The following is a 26,626-nucleotide window of genomic DNA, read 5'->3' on the forward strand; positions in this document are numbered from 1 at the left end:
AGATTATAAAATTGACATGAAAAATCAGCCTGTCTTAGGGAAAGAACATCAAGATCTAAATTTGGACTCTTAAAATCATTGTTGACTGGAACTCCAGATATGACCTAGTCTGACTGCCTGACCCAGTTAGACCAAGTTGCTTAGAACCTTGCCCAGTTAAGTTTTTGAATATCTCAGAGGACAGAGATCTATTATTTGACTGGCCAACCTGTTCTGGTGTTTGACCACCCTTGTAATGAAAACCTTGTTCGTTTTCATTTTCCATCTCGTGCCTGTTGACTCTCATCCTCTTCCTGTGCACTGCTGGCCCCATCTTCTCTGTACCCTCCCATTAGGTGGCTGCAGACAGCAATAAGATCGCCTCAGAGCTACCAGTTCTGAAGGTGAAACAAATCCATTTTCATCCTTTTCTTCTATGTCATGTGCTCCCTGTCGCTCTTGGTAGCCCTCCACTGGACTTGCTCCAGGGTGTCACTGTCTTGTGCTGGAGAGGCCAAAATGACACGGTGTTCCAGATGCCATCTCATAGATATTAAACAGAGCAAGAAACTTCCCAGGGCCTGCTGGCTGCTGTCTTGCTGTTGAAGCCTGGGGTGCAGTTGGCCTTCTTTGTTGCGAAGATGCAGCTTTGCTGGCTCATAATTTTCAAACAGGACCAGCTTCTTTTCTGTAAGGAAGGCTGCTTGTAGCTTCTACTGCTGCTTGACATTATTCAGGTATGCAGGACTTTGCATTTGCTGTTGGTGAACTTCATGAGTTTCCTGCCAGCCCATCTTTCCAGTCTGTGAGAAAGCAGCTTTGCGTTCAGTGCATCAGTTGCTCCCCACGTCTTGATATCATTTACAAATTTGCTATGGTGTTCATAGCATAAAAGCTGATTAATTAATATTTCACTGTCAACTATAAGACATTTATGGAAGTGTTGAAAATTTTACAGTATGATTATTGTAAAATATAATTACCCCACAAAAGTGGATAATAAAGGAAAATTTGCAAGTAAATTTAAGGTTTCTTCTTTGATAAAAATGTATCAATTTAATGTTTTGTTTTTTTTTTTAATCATTTTATTTTCCTTAATAAAAAATAAACATTAGTAAAAAAAAAAAAAGGGGGGGGGGGGAATATATTTAAATTAGATATGAACCATATTAGTAAAAATCAGTTATGTCATTTCAGATTATCTGAGAAACCTACAAAACTCCTTGAAAGACAGCAATCCAGTCCCTTCCAAATCATGTATTTCTGAACATTCTCGGTGTTATATTGGGTATATTTGAATCTACAAAACAGTCTTTTGACATTATTTCAATAATGAAATGGCTTCTAAAATTAAGACCATTAAGCTATTTTATTCTTGAATCACATTCAGCGTTGCATTGCATTTTATTGTATATATATGGAATAAGATAATTAGATGGGATTTGCCTTTTGCTTTCAGGTATTTTTGAACTTACAGATTCTGAAAGACAGGTTACTGGTGCTGTCAGAGTTGAACTAAAATGGAAATTTGCCTACCTACCACCAAGTGCCTCTGTAATGGCTGCAGACTTACGGAATTACATTCAAAATGAGGAATCAATGGCAAGTAAATTACTAGTAGAGGAAGAAATGCAGAATCCAGTCCCGTCTCCTCTTACTTCATCAGTGACAGTGAGTAATCTGACCAATTTACAGAAGCTAAAAGATACAAAAGATCTATTACAGCAGGTCATTTAGTTCTTCCCTGATGACCAGGATTTGTTGTTACTGTAAAACGATGCATACTACAAATGATTCATATAACCACCATCTTGGACTTCCTTTGGGAAGTGAAATCTTTCTTGTGTCAAAAATTTTTTAAAGTCATAATGTAATGGTAGACAATTGGGTAGTAAAAGAGAGAGTAGGGAGAAGAAATAACAAACATTGAATATCATCCTTATCAACTGTATTTTCAGTGCTGCTGTCCTATGTAAAATGTAGCCACATTAGTTTAACTCCAGGACTAAGGTTGAAATTAGTGATAGTTACAAAGTTAGCTTTGTGCTATTTCTGTCATCTCTAAGAAACTCAGCCAGAACTCAGTCAACTGGAATAGCTTTGGGCCTAAAGTACCAAGAAACCAGATCCAAACCTTAGTACAGACACTTAGGTGTATCTGCAACGCTGTCACTATTCTGGCGTCTACAGCAGGGTGCTAAGATATCCAATAGCTTCATAAAAATCACTCAAATAAAAAGTGGCACAAGGATTATTTTTTTATATAAAAGCCAGTAAAGTGGATTATCAAGAGAGTACAGATTGAAGAGTAATGAGCCCCTTTTTATTTGTTATTTTTTGTCTTTTGTATTATAAAGTCACAGCTGAAATACTAGTGGATCGCTTTATTAGTTTTGCAACTATTATCAATCTCTTATCTGTTTGTGACTTTAAAATTTTTGGGGGAGTCAGGGGTAGAGAAAGGTGTCAAAGATATGGCAAGCCTATAGAAAAAGAAATCAAGCACGCAGTAAACAGTAACAATTTATTCTGCCAGATGCATGATGCTGCTGAGTTTAGTCCTACAAAGATTTTGCGACCTGGAACTCACTTTGCATTCCATGGATGTTCTGTAGAGTGTTACGCCCATTTGTGGCTTAATTCTGAAAGGCATCTCCATTTTATGTGGGGGGGTATTCAAACAAGAACTAGATCATCTTGCCCATTTAGAATTGAAGGTAGTACAATTACATTTGTGTACAAGTCAAAAAAAAAAAAAAAAAAAAAAAAAAGGATTTCTCAGAATTTATTGTAAATAAGATAGTTAACATATGCTAATAAATGGACTTCAACCATATTTTTGTATTATAGGTACCAATACCCAAACCAAGGCACCGTGCAGCTCAAACAGAGAAGAAAGTATCTTTTCTGGATGCTAGTTCAATACAGACGGCAGTAAGTTTTAATTGCTTAATTAGTTTTCTTGCATGCTGAAGCAAGAAAGACTACTTATGTCACAGTATGGACAAATTGTAGAACTAATAATTGTGAACACTCAGTTGTTTAAGCAACAGACTGGCATGTCCAAGGCAGTGAGTGATAGAATAGCAGTGCATATAGGTGTTGGAAACAGTGCAGGGGTATCTATGATTCCCTCAGAATTGCTTGCTATCCTGCACAGCTTATGAGCTTCCCCTTTCGTGGACTTAGGGCAAATTCAAACAGAACCAATTAACTGTCTCTGCACTGTTTCTTAGCTCTCTAGGTTATCAAAATGTCTTTAATTAACCAGTCACACTGAAGCACAATTGGTTGATTGAAACCTATCTGAAGTGTGCCAATGGTGTTCGCAAGTTGAAACCATTTATAGCTACCTCTTTTCAACAAAGTTTGTCAGCTGTGATCACAAACACTGTGAGCCCCAGTACACTTCTAAACTTGCGATAAATTCATTTATGTTCTAGACTCTAGGAGGCTTTTCATGGAATTAACTCAAACATTTGCTAGATGGTATACGTTTTCTTTTTGGTCTTAAATAAACTGTCTTCTGAGGATAGATTGTATTAACTCCAGTAAGCTCAGGTGAGTTCTTTAATAGCTAATTATAAAGTTTATTATTAATATCATGTTGCAGTTAACTAATAGTCTTAAAAATACCAGCTGTTTTCTCTATTTACAAATACCTTGATTGAATTTATTATTTGAAATACCAATTTCAATTCACAGCTCCTTCTGCTATTGCTGTGGCTACAACTTCGTTTTGAGCTGTACTATACAGATGAGAAATAGGAAAAAAGGCAAATGTCAGAGAAATCAAATCTTTTTAAAGCTAACTGACCCATTAGCCATGTAGTTAAACGCACATAACTTCAGCTGTCCAGATTAGAACCTCTCAAAATCTGTCAGTTTTTCACAAAGGATGATTTTCCAAGGGAGAGGTTTAGCTATTTTATCTTTATCAGGAGTCACTCACTACCAGCTTTAAAAATCCAAATCTCACTGTCTGGTTATAGACAAGTAATGATAGTACTAACTAATGAAATACTTGGGGTTTCTCTGAAGTCTAAATCTTGTGGTGACGTTGCAAGAGTGTGCCCATGTAAGAGAATTAGAAGCTTAGCAGATAAAAAATGAGCAAGAATGGTCTGCTTCATTTTCTAAATAGCAGAGAATCTGTTCCTCAGATATTCATGTGACACGTGCCAAAGCAAATAGTTTTGGGAAAAGGAAGCTCACTAAAAAATTGGATGAATGGTTTGACTCTCATTAGGACCCAAACTGTATGAATTGTCCAGTGTCATGGGTGGAACCTATAGCAGTTGGTAGATGCAGTAATGCTAATCCAGAAAAGCAAAGGAGGGTGTAATTTCCTGTCCAAATGCTTCTCCACCAGTAAATTCATACCTAGGTTTGTGTTTTAATTATGTAGTATGCAATAAAGTCTTCCCCTTATTTTACCCATAACTTAGGGCTCTGTTGTTGAAAATGACATGGAACATACACGGAAGACAAAAGCTACAACAGGTCCAAGCACTTTAGAGGTATGAGATTATTCAGTTTTTGCAGTTTATATAATGTATTGCATTTGAATTCCAGGTGTATGTTATCTCTTCAGAGCCATACATTAAAAACCAAACTATCGTTAAGTAACATCTCCTAAACTTCATTGAAATATGAGGGGGAAAAGTGATTCTTTGTGATGACATTCTTCTTTTTTTTTTTTTTTTTTTTTTTGGTTGTTAGAAAAGAAGGAATTTGTCTTCTTATTTGTCTCTATGTTTGGATGAAGTGTTTGTCTTCACTCTAAAAATTATCATTATAAAGTGGGGTAGGAAAGAAGAAGAAATATATTATCTTTGGAATCTTGCTAAATACGTAGCATTTGTAGGAGAAGATAAGTATTAAATGCTGTAGTGCCCCTGTTGGCTTTGAAAGTAAGTTCCTGTGGCAGATTGGCAAGCTCTTGGTTATGGTGGTGTTAGTGTTTATTCACTGGCTGTTAACTTCCTTTCACTTTTCTACTTAAAAGCTCATTCAGGGGTTTGAATGAAACGCAAAAATCTTCCTCTACCACATCAGGTCATATTGGTCAGGTAGAATAGTCAAAAACTAATCAAAAATTTTATCCACCAAAATGTAACTTTCTCACTGAAGGAATTCTTTATAAGGAATGCCAAAACATTGTCTAAAATAGTGTTTTAGTTACAAGAGATCATGCGTGCCAAGGAGACACAAAGTCTGTTTCACTTATAGAAGGTTCCGGTGTTTTGTGAATATCGCATTGCTTTGTGTGGCTCCAAATGTCCTGAAGTAGTTAAGTTAAAATGGTTAAACTATTTTGTGTCCAAATATAAAACAAGTTTGGAAAATCTGGGTGTTCTGTGGACAGCTGAAAGTTACCTCACGTATTCTGAGGTTTGGTAGATGAGGCATGACTCTAGCTGTGAAAACCGCAGTCCTGGAAGACAATTATTAAATAATAAATGGAATCTTACACTGAAATTTGCAATATCTCTAATGTTATGTCACTGATAAGGCATTATTATTTGTAATTGTGCTTAAAGTGAAAGAAGGGAATAAGATGATTACTTCAGAGACGGTTTGGTACTAAAGTTATTTTACCTTAGATAACATAGTTGTCATATTTTATAGCAAAACTGTTTCTGTCTTTTTTTATCTTTTACTTTATTTTTCGAAAAAGAAAATGTTGTATGAAATATGTTATAAAATTGCCAAGTAAGAATTTTTTTTTCCTATTTTTTTTTTCAAACCGAGTCTGTTAAAACTGAAACAGCTGAAATACAAATGAATCTCCAGAAATTTAATTGTATAAGTTGACAGTCACCAAATTATTATAATAGCTATGTTTTCACAACTGTACGTTTGTTAGAGGATTGTCTGTCTTCCATATCAGTTATCTGTTACTGCAGTTGAAAACTTTCAATTGCTTGTTATATTGCATAAACAATACAGTTGTTTAAAAGGCATTTGTGTAATGAATGTGAACCATAACTTTTCAAGTTTTGAACCTTCATAACTTTCAAGGAATGTTTTAAAAACTGAATTTATCTGTTTTTATGTTGCATGTGGTATATAAGGTTAAACAAGAAAGGCTGGCAGATGGTAAGGTGAAGGATGTTGCTGAAGAAATTCAACAAGAAAAAGAAGACCTCTCACATCTGTCAGAAGGGCAGTTGGCTGACCAAAGCCCAGTTACCTCTGGAGATGAGACAGAAGTAACTGAAGAATTGGAATCAGAAGGTAGAATTAATTTTTTACAAATAAGTAGCTGTATTTCCTTAATAAATCTATCTTTCCATTTTTTAAGCATTTCTTACTAGCAGTGGGAGCTGCCTCATTATGAGAAGCTGCATGACAGAAATGATATTCTGGTGTACTTCATAGCTGAAGCTGGCTGGTGGGTATGGTGGTGTTATTTTCATCCCAAATGGAAACTGTATAGTAATTGAATGCAAAGATCTGGTATCTGACCTAGATTCATAAAAAATTAAAGGAAACTTGGCTTCTATTTTAAATGTCTTTATATTCTCCCATGGAACTATACTATTCTAAAGACTATTTTAATGAATATGCTCCTTTGTCTGCAGATAACAGCCAGTGCTGATACTGGAAATCCTTTCAGACAGTGAAAGGGTAGTATGTCTTACCATATTTGTGACATAAATTTGTTAAGAGGTAGATGTATTTCAAGATTATAAAAGCTGGCTCACCTCGTTGCAACTCTAAGCTTAAACAGTTTATTAGCAAAATAAACCAAGCCTTTGGTGTACTGTATTTAAAATAGACACACAAACAGGATGTTAAAATTTCAGATTCTTCTTCACAGCTTCTGTGTAAAAATTCATTAGTAAAATTGGAAAAACATGAAGTTGAATCCCTGTTGTGTTTTTAAGTAATTTGCTCCAGAAAAGAGAGACCTGAATACTCTTCAAAATAATTCATCTGTGTTATAGAATTACTTTATTTAAGAAAAAAAGAGTACCTCTTTAGATGTGCATGGTGTTAAACCTAATAAGAGCAAATGCAAAAGTTCAGGCCATATCCTTCCTATGAACTGTTGTTCATACTTCAGTTCATGGCAAGACTTGTATCATTGCACTTACCAACTTTTGTCTTGGAAATATTAGTATTTTTTAGCAAAGCAGAAAAAAAAAATGTATTTAGACCATGTTAAAGATCATTGATTTGCTAGTCTTATCTTTCGCAAGGAAGAGATTTACTTGATGCTGTTTTGCTATATTTATTAGAAATAGCTAATATATCACTATCAGGTTTCTCAGCAAATCTCAGATGGACCACAAATCCAGGGTTGTTTTTTTAACTACATTGATTCTTTTTTTTTTTTTTTTTTTTTTTTTTTTAGCAGATCAAGATGATAAACATACAAATGATGCCATTGAATCAATAATAACTGACAGCGATGACTGTATTGTTGCAAGTCCGGTATCCAAGAATATTAAACAGGTCAGCTGGAATATTTTATGGCAATTACTTGTTAAGTCTAAAAAACAAATGAACAAAACTTTTTAAGCCTAATTCCTCTAAGAGTAGCTTTCCTATTTCTAAGGTCAGGTTCTAAGGCATTTCCAATGAATTTGCGTTTTCCTGTTTCTGGTTGAAATAGACAATTTTTCACAGGAAAAGGAAAAATTTACCATAGCCATATTGTTCATGTGGTTTATTGTTTTGTTTTTAACTGGGAAACTGACTACCTGATGATGATTTTCCTAATTTTGTGCGAAAATAACATTTCTAATATTATAGTTTAGGAAATTTTTAGAATGTACCAAGGACATTAAGGTAAATATTGTTTAACTTTGGGTTAATTTCAGCAGATTTTGGACCTTTAACTGTGACTATTTGTTGTCATCTTTTCCACTGTTGTCACCTGATATTTTGTTGCTAGCAAACCCTTCTTTTGCATGGCTGGGATTCCCATGTGCTGTACATGCCTGTGTTGAACCAACCAAAAACCAACCGTAGAAAATTAGGAGATAGTAATGATGACCGTTATCTTGTTCTGTTGCATTTGTTATGACTACTTAAAAGACTTGGAGCTAGAGATTTCTAATGTTTTTAAATCTGAAAGCAAATTTTAGTTCTGGACAATAGACAAAGATAACTGTTATAATGTGAATAATTATAATGTGAAGATCTTTGTCGTATTGTTCCATGCTGCCTGTTGTCTTCATCGCCACATTTAGGAAAATGTGTTTTTCTACTTCCTTTGGTGCTTCCTGAGGAAGGAGAGAATAATTTAATTTGTCAAGGCCTGTAGTAAATCTGCTGTGTTTTATCGCAGTATGGTGACTTGATGGAAAGTTGTTAAAATTGCATAAGCTTGGCTTGAATACATTTCAATGCAACCAAATGGATTTCTTTGACTTCACAATAATTTTAGAGCTAAAGATTTGTTTTCAGAAAAATTTGTGCATACAGTATCCGGTCACTTCAGTGTACTTTTTTTTAATAGACATGGACATTATTTTTTTTTTGGCACGGACAGTAATTGTATTCTTTTGGATTGTCCTTAGAACCTGCAATTAATGAGCATAAAGTCATACATACAATGTATCCCAACATAATACAAATGTGGAAAATTTACTTAAAGAAGTATTTCAAGAGCATAGTTCTCTACAAACACAAGAATATTGTATACTTTTATAATGTTCACTGAACAGTCTTGAAAAATAGACATCTATTGTTTAATTGTAGTACTTCTAATAGTTAATACTTCTCTACTACTGGTCTGTCTTAGCCTTCTTTTAAAGGAGTAAGGGTATGCCGTTATATCAGCCTTAACTTTTTTAATGTTCTGAAATATGACATTCTAGAGGTAGTTTGATTTTTGTATTCTGTATTCAGGTGAAGGCTGTGTGAAATCTTACAAACTATCAATGTCAAGTAATGCTTCCTATGATAAGTATTGCTCCTTTTTCGTAAGTTGTAGAAGAGATTTAGAAATGCCACCACTTTTATAAGCTGAAGAGATATGCAAAAGGTGTTCTTGAAAATGAAATTGCATGGTATATATATAAAATAGTTATTTTTTAATTTTTTCCTCTCTACCTGTGAGAACTAAAGTGACTACTACTCGTCACTGTTAAGTCAAACTATAATAGGGTCGATCTATACATCCCTAGTACTCTTGTATTTTATGAAAATTATTTTAAAATATTTTGGAGAGGATTTTGAGTGTAGATTCATTTCAGATTCATTGATTTCTGTCATCTCAGATTTGTTCTTCAAGTAACAGTGCATGTTCAAGAAGGGTAGATAAGACAACAAAAACCTATAAGCTATTAAAGCAACATAACTGATACAAATTTCAGGTTAAAGTTATGCATTGATGTATTTGAAATCTTTGCAGAATACAGCATGTGACAATTGAGATCGAATTCATATTTTTTAAAAGACTAAAAATCAGTGCCTTTTATCTTATGAGATAAATATCCTGCTGGTAATCAAACACTGTAAATAAGACTTGCGATTTTTAGTGATCGTTATGCTAATTATCCTATGAATCTGAGTTGTATGCCAAACTGTTTAAGCCGTTTAAGATCATACTGTTTCTTTTTTGCATGTTGCAAATCAGACAGTCCATGGTTATTTCTTAGATATGTTGATCATAAAGGGAATCTAACAGATTTTCCAGTACTTAGCTATACCACTTGCTTCTTTCTCTTTTCTTCTTGTCTATGATGTATAATTAATCATAGATTACTTCATTTTGTTTCATTTCATTTACAACATTTATGAGGTTCACTTTGTCGGTATGAAATGCTTGTCCCCTTCTTTCCTTTCCAAAGTGGCGTAATTAGTGTTAGCATCTTTTTTAACAGGCTACATAAAGTTTAGTGGCTGGATTAAATCAAGTCATTAACATAATGTTCTATACAATTTGCCCCTATCTCTTTTCGTTTCCAGTACATCAAAGTGCCACCGAGTGCCAGTGTAATTGGGCCTTGCTAGCTTGTCAGGTTCAGTCAGGCTGATGGCTGCTGCTTTTACTAAAAAGCTTCCAGGCATGATAATTAATAGAGAAAAGAAGTCTGAGAAATGTAAAAGTTTGGACAGTTCTCTATGAATATTTCATACATTTGAATAATCAGAAGTTAACATTATCAATTTGATGTATAATACATTGATTAAAAGCCTTGTTTCAGATCCTCAAAATAGACATCAAAACTGGGAATTTGCATTTTCTGTGGCATGGTCTTTATATTTAAAAAAAAAAAAAAAAGGCTTTTCTCTCTCATCCCTCCTCCCCTTCACCCCCATGCCTACGCTTTATCTGTATAGGAGATGATAAAGCATTCGGTTATCACAATAAAATTTACTGCTGTCAGCTTCCAAGTTTTCTTAAAATGTGCCCATAAAGCAATTACTGGCAAAAACAATGTATTCTGTGGTAGTCCCATTCCTTGCTTTAGGAGTGTTTACGTCTCTCTTTTTCATTGCTGATGCTGTGAGTGCATTATCTTGCACTAATAGCAGTTTATTGAAAACTGTCCTTATTGGCTCCTGCAAGGTTACATCTCTGGGTCTAATTAATGTTGACATTAAAGTCTCTCTTAAACACTAGTAAAAAGCAACACCAATTCCTTGTGGCTCACCTGGAAAAAGAAATGTTATTGAAAATTTGGGTAGATTTAAATATAAATCCCTATATAAATTCCCTATATGTATAGGGAAACAATAAATACTTTTCCTTTTAAAATGTCATTTTTGTACAGATAGCTAAATAGTACACATCCTCCTATGAAATACCTGCATTCATCAAAAAAAAAAAAAAAGTGATTTGGACGCTGTGTTACAGTTTTACATTGTGTTTTACATTGTGTTACAGTTTTAAACTTTGGTTTCTTCAATTCCTCTTTTAAATTTATTTTCTGCACAACTTTAATGCCTTTGGTGGACCTTCAGGAAAATTCCTGAGTACTCGATGCTTGTCTTAAACCGGCCTTTTCTGTGAATACCCAGTCTGAATTTATGGATCTAAAAATTTAGGTTTTTAATATTACCCTGTGTTGTTGAGTCGCTGTGATTCTACTTTGTCATAAATACTAATTCTTTAGTATTCTCTTGGTCTTGTCTAGATCTAACCTTAGCTGCTTTGTGCTTTCTTTTTTAAGAAACTAGGGAAGTAAGAATATTGCACCAGTATATTTAATGAAAAAGGAAATAGAATTTATGAAATAGAGCTGTTAATAAGTAAATGGTACTTTAGTAAAAGCTTTATAGTCACTATTTTCAAAGAGTACCGATAGGTCTAAGATTAAAAATCAGCTTATGCTGTTCTCCACCTTAAAATAATTGTTGGCTACAGCATGGTCACTATTAGGCAGGAACTCAGGTGAAAGAAAGCAAGCTTGAAGGATCTGGGAGAAGCCTAAGTTGTTTTTTTTGTTGTTTTTTTTTTTCCTACTGATAAAAGCGTGATGTGGACCCTGTTTGATTGCGTATTACACTGAAATAATGAATTTACAAATTCTAGTGCTTGACAAATAAACTTTGAAGTAATAATTAAAACCATGTTTACAAGCCATTGGTCTTGATGGGAGAACTGAGAGAAAAGGGAGAAATAATACCAAAAAACAACAACAAAACACAGCTTTTAAAATGATTCAAAACCGCAGTCTTCAGTCTCTTAAGACTCTACCTTTACCTTAGGTAAAGGTAACACATTACTTTTTGCATAACAATTTATGCTAATCATTCAGAATGCTAAATTCAGTAAAAAGACTTAAGACTGAGTATATAAGCCCATAGGAAAATCATCAACAGGAGCCATTTTTAACCTAGCTGGTAATGTTTACTGTGGTTATGAATATGAATGCTCCTCAGTTCTCACTTGGGAGGCTATATTTATCAGAGCTCATTGACATGGAAGTAAGTTACGGTCATTTCACAAGTAGAAATAAGTTGTTGTTTTTTTCTAATTGGAGGCCTAAAAAGCATAGCATGGGATTTGAAACTAGACTTGAGTTTTGATTAGCTGCAACTTATCACCAAGCAGAAGTTGTTGCGTGCTATGGGTAATATGAAAGAGAATCAATTCCATTCATTTATACGCATCTATATGGTCCCCATACGATACTCTAATGGGAGGTTGGAGAACAGTATCAAATGTTATATATTAAGCCTCTAAATAAAAAGAACAACTGTATTAAAAATGTGCGCTTTGATATATTCTGTCACTATAGTTACCCTCTTAGCACATGATGATGCTATACTGATACCTTCTTCCCATACTAAGGCGTTTTTTCCTAAATGGATTAACTTTCAAATAGAGATTTTATTTTATTTTATTTTATTTTATTTTATTTTATTTTATTTTATTTTTGAAATCAAGTTTATGATCCGCATATAGAAAAATACATGCATATATAAACAGGAATCCTCTCATGTTTGGTTTTGTGTAATTTTATATGATACTGCTTTTTTATTTCATCCTATTTCTGTAGCTTAAATGGTGATGAGTATTAATGTAGCTGAAATGTACGAAGTAACAGCTCTTTAAATTGAGAATTCTTCTGTCTTTTATGCTTATTCACCTAAGGATCATGCTTGCTTGTGAAATTAAAGATATTTTTAATTTACAAAGCATTTGAATTAAGTAATTGTGTGACGAATTTGTATTGATATGAAGCTAACTGGCTTTGAGATTTGATATTTGTTGTTCATTTTATCAGTTAAGGAAATTTATATCTTAGCAGTCAAACAGGTCCGGATATATTTGCTTTTATTTTTTTTTTTTTCCATTTATTATTTCCCAGAAACAGTTTATCTTTACAAACTCTTAGTTGAGGCACTGCTGCAGGCAAATTGCAATAAGAAATGTTAAGAAAATAAATCATCTTCGGGAGTAACATTGAACAGTTTTATGTTAATTCTTCAGAAAGGATTGGGGTGGCAAGCCATTTGGAGGCAAAAAAGACAATATTTTGTTCAATTGATCAAAAGTTAGTATTATGAGCAATGTGCAAAAAGTTCAGGTGTGTGGTTGTGGTTGGAGAGCTTCAGATCCCTCAGTACCATAGTATTTTCTAAAATATTTAGTGTTTTGTACTGAATTAGAAATGGTCTTTTCTGGAAAAAAAAAATACGGTGAATTGGTGGGCATGGTACAGATTTGTGCAGAAGAGGCAATATTCAATCATAGAATTGTCTCAAGCTGTAGCAAGTAATTCACGCCTTTGAAGATACTAAAGACAAAGTCATGCTCTGAAAATGGTCACTTTGGACTCTATGCGCTAGAAAAAAAGGCAGCAGAGATGTGCTAATGCAAAAATTATCACAAACTGTTTTCTTCTTTAGTGTACTCCTAGCTCTAGAAAGAGCTGATGGGATTGCATTGAACCTTGTTCCTATGCTAACCCTGTAGTGTTGCATTCTCCTCCCAGCACACGGCAAAGGCCAGTGATCCTGTGGGAAAGCCACATGCCTTTCCATTCCTCCCAGTAAGTCTGACTCTAAAAGAGCTATAGAACAAGGAGAGACCTCCTTGCCCCTGTTTTTTTGGGGATATTCTAAAGTGCATGCACTTAGGTTAAGTTCCTTCTGTTTGAAGAATGGACATAGTTACATCCCTCTTTATTTCCTCACATTTACACACTTACAGGGAAAACACATAAGTAGAGGGTGTTGATCCTGATATGAAAAGTTACTGCATTCTGAACACCAGTGCAAACCTTTGCTTAAATATCCTGACCAAAAAGAAAACTGAAATATGGTATATACATCTTTTTGAATATGGTAGTCGACTTGCTATGGAAATAGACTAAGCTTTATTAATCTCAGATATCAGACAAATGAGAAAAGTTACATTGGGACTTTAAATTCTGATGTCATGTCCAGTGCATTAGTACTTGACTTAATCCCAGACTTTGTTGAATGAATTCAATGATTCTTGCAAATCTTTAGTTAATGTTAGTTACACATAGTTGATACTGAATTGCACAGGAAGAGAGAATATTTCCACAGACTAAGAATATTTCCCATGTTTTGTTTTTTTGTTTTCCTGACTTGAAATAAAAGCCCTGAACCAGTTTCTGAGAGCCACTCTTTTAAAGCATTTGGTATTCTCTATTTTTATATGTACTTCCAGCCTCTCTGTTAGAGGAAAAATCATATTAAATTGTTGTTTTAAATATTAAGTTTAAAAAATAATTGTATTCACCTCAAAATAGAATTATTTGCACAAAGTAATTGATCTAGACAAACTTTCCATTTTCACTTGCATAGTACCTAATAAATAAGAACAAGTTGAGGAGGAAGGGGGGGGAGGGAAGACCTCAGGAAAAGAAAAGAAAATACTACACTATGCATCACAGAAGTGTAATTGGTTGTTGTTAAATATTAATTCCTATCATATATTGGATACGACATATTTTCACCGCGGCTACATAATATGACCATTTTTATATTAGTAGTGAAATACAGCTTTGCTGCTCTTAAGCACTTCTGTATTTTTATTTGCAAATATTTTAATGAGCTTGTATTCTCTTTTATTTATGCTGTATCTTTGTTTAAGATTAATAAAACCAGACCTTAAAATATTTTTGACTGTTTAGCTCTAAAGTAATTTTTATTTTTTTTTTTGCAATTTTGTAGTGGCATGACTCGGTTATTTGTTTTGTTCTAAGTTAACAAAGTGCCATCAATACCTGATTTATTCTGCCCTCCTAGAAAAACTGCAATATTCTTTGCCTGCAGTGTGCAATTACAAGGGTTAAATATGTCAAACAAGTTTAAGTTACGTAAAAGAAATACTTTGTAATACAGGGTATTGAATTTGGACTTGATTCATAAACTACTTGTCTGTGTACAAACTAGTTTGACATAACTACTAAATACTTTGGGGCAAACAAAACCATTCAGCATATCACTTTAAATACAGATGCTCATACATCTGTTCAGTGCAAGAAAAAAGGAGTTGTTTCTGAAGTAAAATTAGACAATGGAGCCAATTTCATTTTTTATGCATGTGAATGTAGAGTGCTTGAGGTTATTAGTTGAAACTGAGTAACCTTTCCAGGCTTTCATCTCTTTCTTTTCAAATTTGAATATGAAAAGCATATTCAAGTCAAAGACCATCACTTTAATGACATTTGGCAGTCATTTGATTTATTAGATTTTGGAAAAAAAAAAATTCCTTTAAATATTTCATCATTCTATGCTAATCCTAGTAATATTGCCAGCTGAAGCCGTGTACCTGTATTAGTGGAGACAGAATGGTGTGGAATTTTCTCTGTCATCCTAGTAAAATTTCCATGAATCTACTGAATAATAAAACAACCTTATTGAAATATTCAGATTTGGGTTTTTAGTTAAAGTGTCTTAGGATACATAATAAAAGGAAATGTCTTTTGAAAGGAGGGGGTAAAATTACTTCATCAAATATTGAAAGGGCTTGACAGCAATGGGAATTGTTCTATATGATGGATATTTTTACAGTAGGATACACCTGCTTTTCAGTTTGATTAATTATATAATTTGCTTGGAAAAGCATAAGCTATCTCCATAATAAATTAGAATATTGATTTGCAGTTCTAACTGAATCTAGAAAGCTGATCTTTTGAATATAATTTTACTTCAAATGATTTATATTTACCATAAAAATTTGTCAGAATATTTCCAAGTAGGGGAAATAATTTTAATAAAGTTATGAACTTGAAAAGAACTCAATTTTTTTGACATTTCTGAACTGCAGGGAGCTCTGTTTATTATTTGAAGAGTCTCATCTTTGAATGCTCACCTATGTACTCCAATTTTGAAACCATAGTGGCTTTTCTTTCTTTTACAGAGTTACTTAGGGAAATATTTGTGACTCCTTCTGATGAGTGTGACATTTCCATTTAAACACAATAAAATTTATTAACATTTCTATGTACACAAATAATACAGATGTTGCTGGGTGGTATGAAACAAGTTCATATGAGTAATAGAAAAATGTCATTATAGTTTAAAAAAAATAATTTATATATATATATATGATAAAGGGTTCTGATGAAGACCAATTGGGATATTACTTTTATTATCATGTTGTTAATTTTACCTCTTCAATGCGCATTTGATATTACTAGAAAAGTTGAGTATATGAAACTGAGTTCCATGTACGTACAGTGTTACTTTACATGCTTAAGTACTTCGTAACTTGATGGATTTTCATCAAAATAATTGTAGAATAGTCTGCAGTAGGCACCACATCTATTAATTTTCTTTCATTGTGAAAACATTGATACCTGGTATTGCTTAGACTATTTCAAGCAACTACAGGATTAAGATACAAAAGACTTTGTTGTGTAGCTAAAAATAACAGCAGCTGAAGTCTGTGGTTCAGATACCATTTATAAATGCAGATATCCTTAACTTAATCTCCTCCAGTAGAGTATGACTATTGTAAAAGTATTTCAACACTGCATGTAAATCAGGATCTGTTGCAATGATGCTCTTGACTACAAACCCTGGGGCTTTAGAATCATATTGTGTCTATGTCAAAATCAATCAAGCAGTGTTAACCATTCAAAATACCCAGTGATTTACATACATGTATATTTGTTTTAGTTAACACTTCAAGAAATGAAAAATATTTTTATTGCGTTTGTGGTCTGTTTTTAAATAGGCAACTGAAAAAATCCGGATTGAAATTATATCACTTGGTCTTACTGAGTCACGAATTGCAGCAGATGAAACAATACAACAGCTGTTTGTAGAGTGCAGATTATACAACTTAGTTGTAGAGGAGACCCCAGTGTCACTTCCAAAGCCAATAATTGGTCAGAGGGTTCACTATAACTACAGCAACGGTAAGTATAATGTCTTTCTTCTTTCCTCTCTTAAATTTTGTCTTTGGAAAAGCCTGTCGATATCTCCTCTATGTTATAGTTGGATTTGTCTGTGTACTAATTGTATTTGTTTTGTTCCTGGATAGTTTAGGAAACATTACAAGTGTTTTTAGAAATGCTAGGGATGCGATTAGCAAGTATAAAATCAATTGTTGAAGTAGGCTGCTGTATGAAGTGATAACATTACAAAATATGTAAACATCCTGTTAGCCTGTAGTTTTTTAAGTTAGATTTTAAATTACATTTTTAAGATTTTAAGTTAATTTTTAAAGTTAAAGTTACGTATTCTTTCTCAAAGAACATGAGGAAATGATGTTTCTGTTGGTACGTGATGATACAGCAGAAGAAAGGCATTCCACATAACCATGTACAACAAATACAGTTCAAAAGAGAAAATATGTAATTGGACTAGAACATCACTAAGGAATATTCAGTGTTCCTTTAATAAGAACTTTTTGAAATAGGAATTATTTAGCAATGTCTAATACTACTACGCTTGTTTTTCATAGAATCATAGAACGGCTTGGGTTGGAAGAGACCTAAAAGATCACCTAGTTCCGACTCCCCTTCCATGGGCAGGGATGCCACCCACTAGATCAGGTTGCCCAGCGCCCCATCCAACCTGGCCATGAACACCTCCAGGGATGGGTCACCCACAGCTTCTCTGGGCAGCCTGGGTGTCCTGGTTTCAGTTAGGACAGAGTTAATTTTCTTCCTAGTACCTGGCAGAATGCCAGCTCTGTCCTAACTGAAACCAGGACACCGGGCCAGTGCCTCACCACCCTCTGAGTGAAGAACTTCCTCCTAACAGCTAATCTAAATCTCCCCTCTTTCATTTTAAAACTATTTCCCTTGTCTCTAGTTATCCTGCTTGAGTAAAAAGTTATTCTCCATCTTCCTTATAAGGCTGCAGTGAGGTTTTCCTGGAGCCTTCTCTTCTTCAGGCTCAACACCCCCAGCTCTCTTGGCCTTTCTTCACAGAAGAGGTGTTCCAGCCCTCTGATGCTCTTTGTGGCCCTCCTCTGGACCTGCTCCGTATCTTCCTTGTACTGAAGGCCACAGAAAGTGGGGCCTCACAAGGGCAGAGCAGTGGAGGATAATCATCTCCCTCAACCTGCTGGCCTTGCCTGTGTTGATGGAGCCCAGGATGCAATTGGTCTTCTGGGCTGCAAGTGCACTCTGAGTCACGTCAAGCCACATTTTCTTGACCATAGGGTGACTGCAAATTTGAGAGGAAATATAAAGGCTGGGGCACAATATTTTGTTAATTTTGGTAACTTTGAAAAAGACAGTCGTATGCCTTTATTTACAAAACACTGCAGACTGAATTTAATTCACTGAGGCCTGCCTGCTTTTAAAAATGTGAGATTTCTGACATCGTGTAAGAGACATTAGACATCAAGTAAATAACTTTTTATTTTAACAATGCTCATCTTGCTAGTTGCTGTAAACACTTTTCCAAATGTGCTAGATAGGAAGACATTATTGAAATCAAATTTGTAAAACCTCATTGAAATAACACCTTAAGCCAATAAAAGAAAGCTGTCTAACAATTTCAATTTCTCATCATTCTTGAGTTCTCATTGCTTTGCATATAAGAAGCATTCAGGAGGTACAAAAATAAATTCTTGCACAATCTTTTGATTCCTGTGTATTTTGGGTATGATCTAAGCATAATACTAGATTTTTTTTTAAGTACTGACTACACAAAGTAGAACTAGCAAAACATAGCCAATTTAGGGCAGATACATTAAAAGTGGGAAAGTAGAAACAGAGATGAGTACAAGATGAAATTTCAGTCTCTTAAGACAACGATGAAACTTAAATGCATTTCAAGCTGGGATATTGGAAGACACTATTATGCTCTGCAGAGTCTGATGCATAAGGCTAATTCATGAGCCTAATTCATAAGGCTTTCTGAACTGGTAATGCTGTATTATACTATTTCTGCTAGTTAAAACTTGGCTTGATAATTGATCTTTCTGTTTGCTGCTCAAGTGTAGAAATGTTTAAACTTCAAAATTGCCTAACAAACAAATATCAGAATGTGGTTATTAGCAGCTCCAGGCTTGTATTCTGCAGCGTTATACTACCATGATTATTAATTGCAGAGTTGTGCTTAGATAATTGGTTATATAATTTTTACTTAAGGTTTGTTTTGCATATAAGAGAAGAAAAATCCATGTCTGCTGTTTGATAATGTCAGTTGGAAAGCTAGTAAGGTAGTAGTAATGAAATCTGCATGTGTGTTTACTATGGCTTTACTGCATCTCTTATTTCACACAGAATCACAGAATTTATTTGTCTAATATTGTGTTATTATGTCTAGCTAGATTTGAGTATGTTGAATATTTGAGGTTAATTGAATATTTTCTTTAATAAAAATGAGATTTGCATGGGGAGAAAGAAATTTACTTTGAGATTTGAAGGAAACTGATAGTCTTCTAGATTTTGTATAGAAAAAAAACACACATGGTAACCTAAGAAATCATTAATTATATATAAAATATTTTTTATTATTTATTACTTGAGCAGCTTGAGTGTTTTAAATGTGTTTTAGATGATACAGAAGGCTCCATTAGATTCTTTGTATAAAAACCAGATGTATTGTTTCTATACCTTTTGCATATCCTTCACTTTCATTGCTTCATATGTAATATACCAGAAGATTAATGGAATCTTGCTGAAAAACAATAGAGTAGATCTACATTTATCTGGACAGAGAAGACCTTATGAATTTCCCTTTTCACAAGTGGTTAGAGTATGTAATTTGACATTAATTACTTATTTTGACTATGACTTTTTGAGGAGAGGAGGTGTTAAGAGTTATCAGAATACCCAAGAATGCTCCCAAACACCCTAATCCCATGAACTCAGAGAAAAGGGGAACTTCCCAAAATGTGCTTACACCATGATTCTGTCCTGTAATTTATTTTAAAATAAATAAATAAAGATTCACATCTTTGATAGGATTTAATTTGTGTATGATGTTAGGAAGTGTTAGAGATCATTATAAGCAATGTGTTCGTACTTTAATTTTTTAACGTACTTTAAAATTGTGTGCTGGAAAATACTTACAGTCATGTCACAATAGATAACTTTAAATTGAACGTAATAGCAGTTTGCCATCTGAGAAACATTGGGAATCATCAGTTGCTTCAGGAAAACAAAGCTCAGTTACACTCATATAAATGCATCTGTTGATATTGGACTCAATTTCAGTAAAAGGAATACTTTCCTTGTAAAAGCCACAATTACGTTAATTAACAAGGTAAGGACAGTTCATAAATGTTAAGAAAAAGCTTTCATGTTTTATTAAATATGAAGATTTAACTACAAAAATGCTGAGATGGCAGGAAAGCTACTAGAAGGTAACAGAAGATGCAAGATGTGCCATTTTTACTGTATGCAATGATTCTAGAGAACAGACAGCAGCAGAAGAAAATTTTCTGAAATCTTCCAAAGATTTTGAGTTCCTTAATCAGACAACTTTCTCAGTGAACAGGTGGTTACTTGGACAGCCCAAAGTACAATTTCACCAAAGGGAGTAGGGAAGGTGGGGAGGAAGATGATGGGTTTTATTTTCATTGAAAATAAATTTCTGAAGTTCCATACCCTTAAAAAATGGCTGGTTTCTTCAGAATAATTCAAATGAAAGGCCTGGTATCAGAAACATAGTCATACTTCTTGGTGTTTATTCTTGTTCTCCATTAAGGCTCAACACAGTATGAGACATTGTTTTTCCATCATTGTAATGAACCTCTGCTTCAAAACAGACTCATTTAGTTCTGTTAGAAAGTGAATTATGAAAAAAGTATGTTGTAACACAGCCAGCTATGTTAATGTTTAGAATTGCAGTGGCTTTTAACAAGGTTCAGGGGCATTCCAATCTTTCAGGTTTTAATGCTTCTTCAGGACAAATTTAAAAATTATAATTTTAGATGCAAACTGTCACAAGTTAATTTTGGATGATTTTTGCAATTAATTGGATAGAAATATGAGATGTTCCACGCCTTGGAGCAGTGTTATTATTCAGTGTTATAAGCAGTAGTTAGGGGTGATATGAAAGTATGTTATTCATCGTTATCTAAAAATGTAAGTTTCTTTTCACTGCAGTTAATCATTTTTCCTGATTTGAATGGAGTTCTTGTGCTGAATGTTTTACTTGCTAGTATGAATTTTTCCACTGACTGAAGTGAATTCAAATTCTTTAGGTTTGTAAATAGACTTCCATGTAAAATTGTTTTAGATACACAATTAGTAAACTTAGGAAGTTCCAGTTGGAATGCTTATGGGGAAGGGAAGAGTCTGTGGATGTGACAGCTCCTTTGAAGTTCTCTGGCTGTCCATCTGTCTCCCTGCTGCCTCCCCATCACTTCCTGTGGTGGCCCCAGGAGGACTTGGCCATGAGAGGAGCACATGTGGAAAGTCATCCACATACCCAAAAGAAAAGCAGATGGCAGTAATAGCTTTTTTTTAACCTGTCCAAGAAAGTAACAGTGTTGTGGGTGGAAATTAAGGATCCCAAGATGGAACACCATTGCTTTGCTTTCTGCTAGTAGGGAAAAAGGTGTTAGAAAAAAAGGTTCCTTCCATTGAGTGATTCAGATCCTGGCTGTTGTCTGAAAGTGCTGATTTCTAGTAGCGGTTCTGCTGGCCAGGCAAGAGTTGAGGAGCTTTAGGCAAATGGGAAGAACAGTGGCTCTGCATGATGTGCTTCCTAGAAGGACTTTGATAGGGATATGACCACCAATAAATCCCTTTGCAAGGAGTTAATTTGAGCCTTCTTATCTCTATATTATATGCCTATATTCCAATACTCCCTGATCCTTGCTGGTAATAACTTCTGTTTATACGGATAAGTTTACTTTGGATAGTAGAGGAGGGTATGAAATTCATAACAGATTCTGTCAGCACAAAGGAAAAGAACCCTCAACACGATGTGCAGAGTGAAGGAAAGGTGGAGATTGTCATATTTTTTTTCCTGCAGTGACAGAGTGAGCCATGGTAGGAATAAAGATGCTGGAATTTAAAGAGAGCCAAATTTCTAGCTGCTACTCCTGTTCTCTAAAATAAATGCAAAATGTTCCTAGGAGCTATGCTTATTTCCCAGAAAGTTATATTTCTGTCCTAGTATTATTTTTTTTTTCAGCTATGTTTCTAACTTCTTTTTAAAAAACAAAAATGTGTAATTCCTTTAACGTTGTTGTTCACATCCAGAATTTTTTTGTAGTCCTTCACAGTAGTTTAAGTTCTTCTAATACTTGTAGGCTGATACCATGTGTGAAAAAGAAGTGACTTTCTTAATACAAGATTCCCAAAAAAACGTTGTAACAAATTTCCTAAAACCCTGTTTCGTATTATTTTATTGTTTGTCCAAATCTAGACTATTTTTCACTCTAGGTTATATTAATGGTACAAAAATTAAACGCTGGGTCTCTTGTTTTTATTTTAAATTAAAACAATAAGAGGCTTTTAGAGCATTTGCACACACTCCCTGGTCTGTGGATTTTCTTCCGTCCATTGGTCTAGTTGTTTCTCTTATTGAAATATTGTGGCAGGAAAGGAGGATTAAATTACTGAGGCTGTCAAAAAGGACAAGCATTCTGCCATACATTATCATTATCACTAGCTTCCTCAGTGGAAGAAAATGCGCTAAATCCCTTCAAATACAAAGCAGTAAAGACCACTGGCTTTTAAAATCATGACTGCTATTGCCATTAACAGAAAATGACAGCTATGTGGCATGCTTAGATGCTGCTTGTATCTTTTCTGACAGCGTGCACATAGAACCGCCGGTGACATGCCATTAGATCACATGACCTTTCAAATTTGATTCTAGCGTTGTTGCTTTTCCTTAGGAAAGACAAGGGAATGAAATGTTTATTTTTCTTTGTTCTTTTCTTCACGCTTTTTCTCCTGGAAGATGAAAAACAGGCGGTAACTAATTATATTAATTCCAATTTGCTTTGCAGTGATACATGTGGATAAGGCAAACAATCGTGCAAGAAGAGAGTATCTCAAGTCTATACTTCAAAAACCAGATCTAAACGCTGACAGGTACATATTAGTGCTGAAAAACTCCATAAAAGGTCTTTGTAAAGAATGCTTTACGTTTTGCCATTTGGCTTGCCTTGTTCTTTGACTGTATTGAGGAAATACCCAAGAGAAGTTAATACGTAACTAACGAACAAGAGAGAATTTTGTTTCAGTTGGGAATTATACCTATGTTCTGATGTGGTGATTGATAATCGTTTCTTCCCTGAATAGGTTTGTGTGACGTGGAACGTTGCTATCTCTCTTAATGTTGTTTTAGTGCTGTGTTTTGTTTTTTGTTAAGTCATGTTTCACAAAAGAGAGATTCTGTCTTCAGCATTCTATCAATGATGAACTTTTAAAGCACATCTATCACAGTAATACGTCTTTTGCTTTCTGAATTCGAAGAACTAAAAGTATAAAAGCTTCAGAAAGTATTCCTTAGCTCTGGAATTTCCAGAAGCCTTGTATATAAATTGAACCTATATAAAAATTGATTTAGTAGTCAGCTATTGTATTTATACTTATGAGAAAGAGTATGGATTGGTCTAGTCTGAGCTCGTAATAATAAGCTTGTTTATTCAGATTTTTTGATTGAGATAGGATGCACATTCCTTTGAACACATGAATAACAAATGCTGATTCTGTTTACTCTTGAAGGTCAATCTTAATAAAAATGGGACTATTATTAATTTAAAGGTTGATTTTATTTGCAGAAGAGGAGAATACATTCTGACTGTGCTTGAAGTATAGGTGTTACTTGTTTTTGTTTTAAAATACTTGTTTATTCACCAGACACAGATTCACTCTGCAGTAGGGCAGACTGGTCCATCTTCATTCTATTTCCCTTCTAAAGTTGAGTTCTGTTCCTTGGCCTGTTAACAGATTTTACCAAGATGTAGCAGGGAAAACTGTGAAATGAGCTTTGTGGGAATAGGAAATATCGCACCAAAGCATTCTGAGGTTGAGATAAATATTAAAAAAAAGTCTTCATTCTTTAAAAAAAGCAAAATATTTTGGTGAAGCAAAATATTTGCTTTACCATACAGAATGGGAAAATGCTATATTAAGAATTTAATGATACTGAAGATAAAATACTCTTTTTTTTCTCTTTTTTTTTTTTTCTTCCCCTTGGGGATAATTTAGTGAAGGAAACTAGCTAGTCTGTAGGTTGCAATTTCACCAATAAATACTTAGGTATCTATACTAAATATTCACCAGATCTAATGTAGATATGTTCTATTGAAAAGTTAATTTTTAGTATGAAATAAGTAACAGCAGCAAGCTTTTTCTCCAGAGCAGAAGCATTCATCTTTTATTTTCACCATCATATAATGTTGTTACAAGGTCGGTTGTTTTCTTTGTTGTCACGTGGAACAAACTGTTCTGTGGTGAAGTTTCGATTTGGTGTCGACTGAACAGCGAGGCAGGAGGTTCATCAGTAGTCCAGTTCCCTGCCTTAGCCTAGCACGAGGACCACCAAGAAACAAAACTTATGGAAAGATTCTTTTACACCAAACGTTTTCAGCTCTGTGCGTTTTTAAACCTGGCCTAGTTCTATCTTCAGCACATGTTTTCTATCACAGGCCTTACAAACTAGTATCAGAGCTTTTTCAGCTGAAACAGGAACTGAACTAAACTAATGCTTTAAAGATCAGGAGACCAAATTATCAAGGATATAAATATCATTGAAAATTGTCTGCACATGGGTTAGCCTGACACTCTGTTGGTGTTTGTACAGTGCCAGATTATAGGAGCAAAGTCAGTGTATTATGTGTTTAAGTTTTCAGGTGAACTTTTTTTTTTTTTTTTTTTTGTCACAAATGTTGTTAGAAATGATACTCATAAAGATTAATTCCATATTGGAACAAACACAGGTACCTTGTTTGCTATGTTTTTTATTCCAAAAGCAGAGTCATGTTGAAGGATATCCTTTGAAACAAATGAATATTCTCAAGTGTTAAAAGAAAAATTTGAATAGAATAAATAAAATTACTGCTAAGCCAGAACTCCAGGTGATAGTCCTATAATTGAATTGGGGACCAGTTAGACCATGAGAATAATGAATTTCACAGCTTTATATTCTTTAACTTTATACTTACAAACAAATAAATGTATATTGATGTGGCATTTATATGGGAAAGTATGTTTATTTATTGGGAGTGTGGTTTACTGTAAATTAAAAGATAAATTTTCTTAAAAAGAAGTTGCTTTTTTTTTTTCAATTGTATATCGTGTGGAATAATCATGATTTTTGTTGTTGTTGTTTTTTAATGTTGATTTTAGTTCCATATTGGAATAAATGGCTTTATTGGCAGGAAATGCAAGAATATTCAGTATTTAACACTTTGTGTTTTCAGCAGTATAAATAATCAAGAAAATACAGTGCTAAATAGAATGATATAAAGTCTAAAATACATGAGCATGAGATGGTAGGAGACATGGAGGACTCTTGAAATCCTTTTTAGGTTGGTAATTGTTGCATAGCACAAAGATGCCTCTTCTTTTTTGACAAGCGTCTTTGTTTTTGTCTACATTTTCAGACAGGCGATGTCTTTATCATTACTATGGAAATTTTGTCAGAACACTTGCTTTTTCTTATAGCTCTGCTGTGTGACAAGGGTAGCCTTTATGTTTTGTTTCTGCTGTTGTATTATAGAGATTCAGTTTATATTCCTTTTTTATGTTAGAAAGCTATACTTAATAGTACTTGTAAAACCTTGTGAAAATGAATGGGATGGTACAAAATTAGTATTTTTTTGTTGTTCTTTTATCATCTTAGCCTAATGTACTTCCATGTTAAAGTCTTTAAATCAGGTAGTAAAAGGAGGCATTTGAGCCAGTCCATTTAAGATAACTGGAACTCAATTGCATTTATGGTTTGCCCAGTTTGTGTTCATCTGTTACCTTTCAGCATTTTAAGAGTGTGGAAATTTGGGTCATACAGAGAAACGTACCTGATTCCTCATGCCAGATGATACTTGCAGTACTTGCAGACCTGGTGATATAGTACATACTCATCTGACAAGTGTCAAAAGAGACGTGTGTGAAGAATGGAAGAATCCATTCTTATAACAGTCACCCTGCTGTGATAACAAGAGTGAACAGGTTTGTGCGAGAGGTTTCCAGGCTGAGCCTGACAGGTGTATTGTTTCTTGGTAGGAAATGATTTCTGCACCAAGAAACTGACTGTATGAAGTCATTGTTCACCAAAGAAGTTAAAGCTACACATCCATATCATAAGAGTATAGAACACACATACAGTGTTAGCTTCACATTAATATATTATATGCAAGGATTTCTCCTTGCTGCTTAAAAATGGCTGATCTGAGTAAAGAATTGGAACCAAAATCTGCCAACATCACATCTTCTCCCAGGCATTCAAAATTACCTGCTGGTGATAACACCTTTAAGTGCTATCATAACAATGTTTGTTTCAGGTTTTTCTGCTGCATTGTAAAACGTATTTTTAAGGTTGAAGCAATTATTATTTTTCATTTGGTACACTTAAAAGATGAAAATTAATCCAGCACTATTTCCCCTATTTATCATTGCCTAGCTGTTTTCTCCCATTAATTTGATACAACATTGACACTGAATTAGAACAGAATAGATCCGTTCCCAGATCCCAACAGTTTTATCAGGCTTTGTTACAATTTTAACTTGTTTTTATTTCATTTAATAGTTATCTTGAACACTTCATTAATTCTTCCATTTTGATTGAGTTTTGGCACTTATGCTCATCCTTAGCTCTGTGCCAA

At 34.1% G+C, this 26,626-nt stretch overlaps 1 protein-coding gene across 13 annotated transcripts in view; it reads left to right on the plus strand.

Moving 5' to 3' along the window:
• Positions 1-26,626, plus strand: part of RPGRIP1L (RPGRIP1 like) — a 76,746-nt gene that overhangs the window by 39,655 nt on the left and 10,465 nt on the right. For 10 of the 13 annotated variants that reach the window (XR_014697169.1, XM_084533332.1, XM_084533335.1 and 7 more), the window contains 7 exons: positions 1,439-1,650; positions 2,830-2,913; positions 4,428-4,499; positions 6,057-6,219; positions 7,343-7,443; positions 16,607-16,790; positions 22,805-22,889. Coding sequence is in view for 12 of the 13 variants with exons in the window: in XM_084533332.1 (XP_084389458.1) it covers positions 1,439-1,650; positions 2,830-2,913; positions 4,428-4,499; positions 6,057-6,219; positions 7,343-7,443; positions 16,607-16,790; positions 22,805-22,889 (901 nt within the window). In the remaining variant the exon portion in view is untranslated. The remainder of the gene's footprint in view (positions 1-1,438; positions 1,651-2,829; positions 2,914-4,427; positions 4,500-6,056; positions 6,220-7,342; positions 7,444-16,606; positions 16,791-22,804; positions 22,890-26,626) is intronic. The other 3 variants (XM_084533337.1, XM_084533329.1, XM_084533330.1) reach the window with 1 other exon arrangement.

This window comes from Aythya ferina, assembly GCF_964211825.1.
Source record: "Aythya ferina genome assembly, chromosome: 12".
NCBI classification, from domain to species: Eukaryota; Metazoa; Chordata; class Aves; order Anseriformes; family Anatidae; genus Aythya; species Aythya ferina.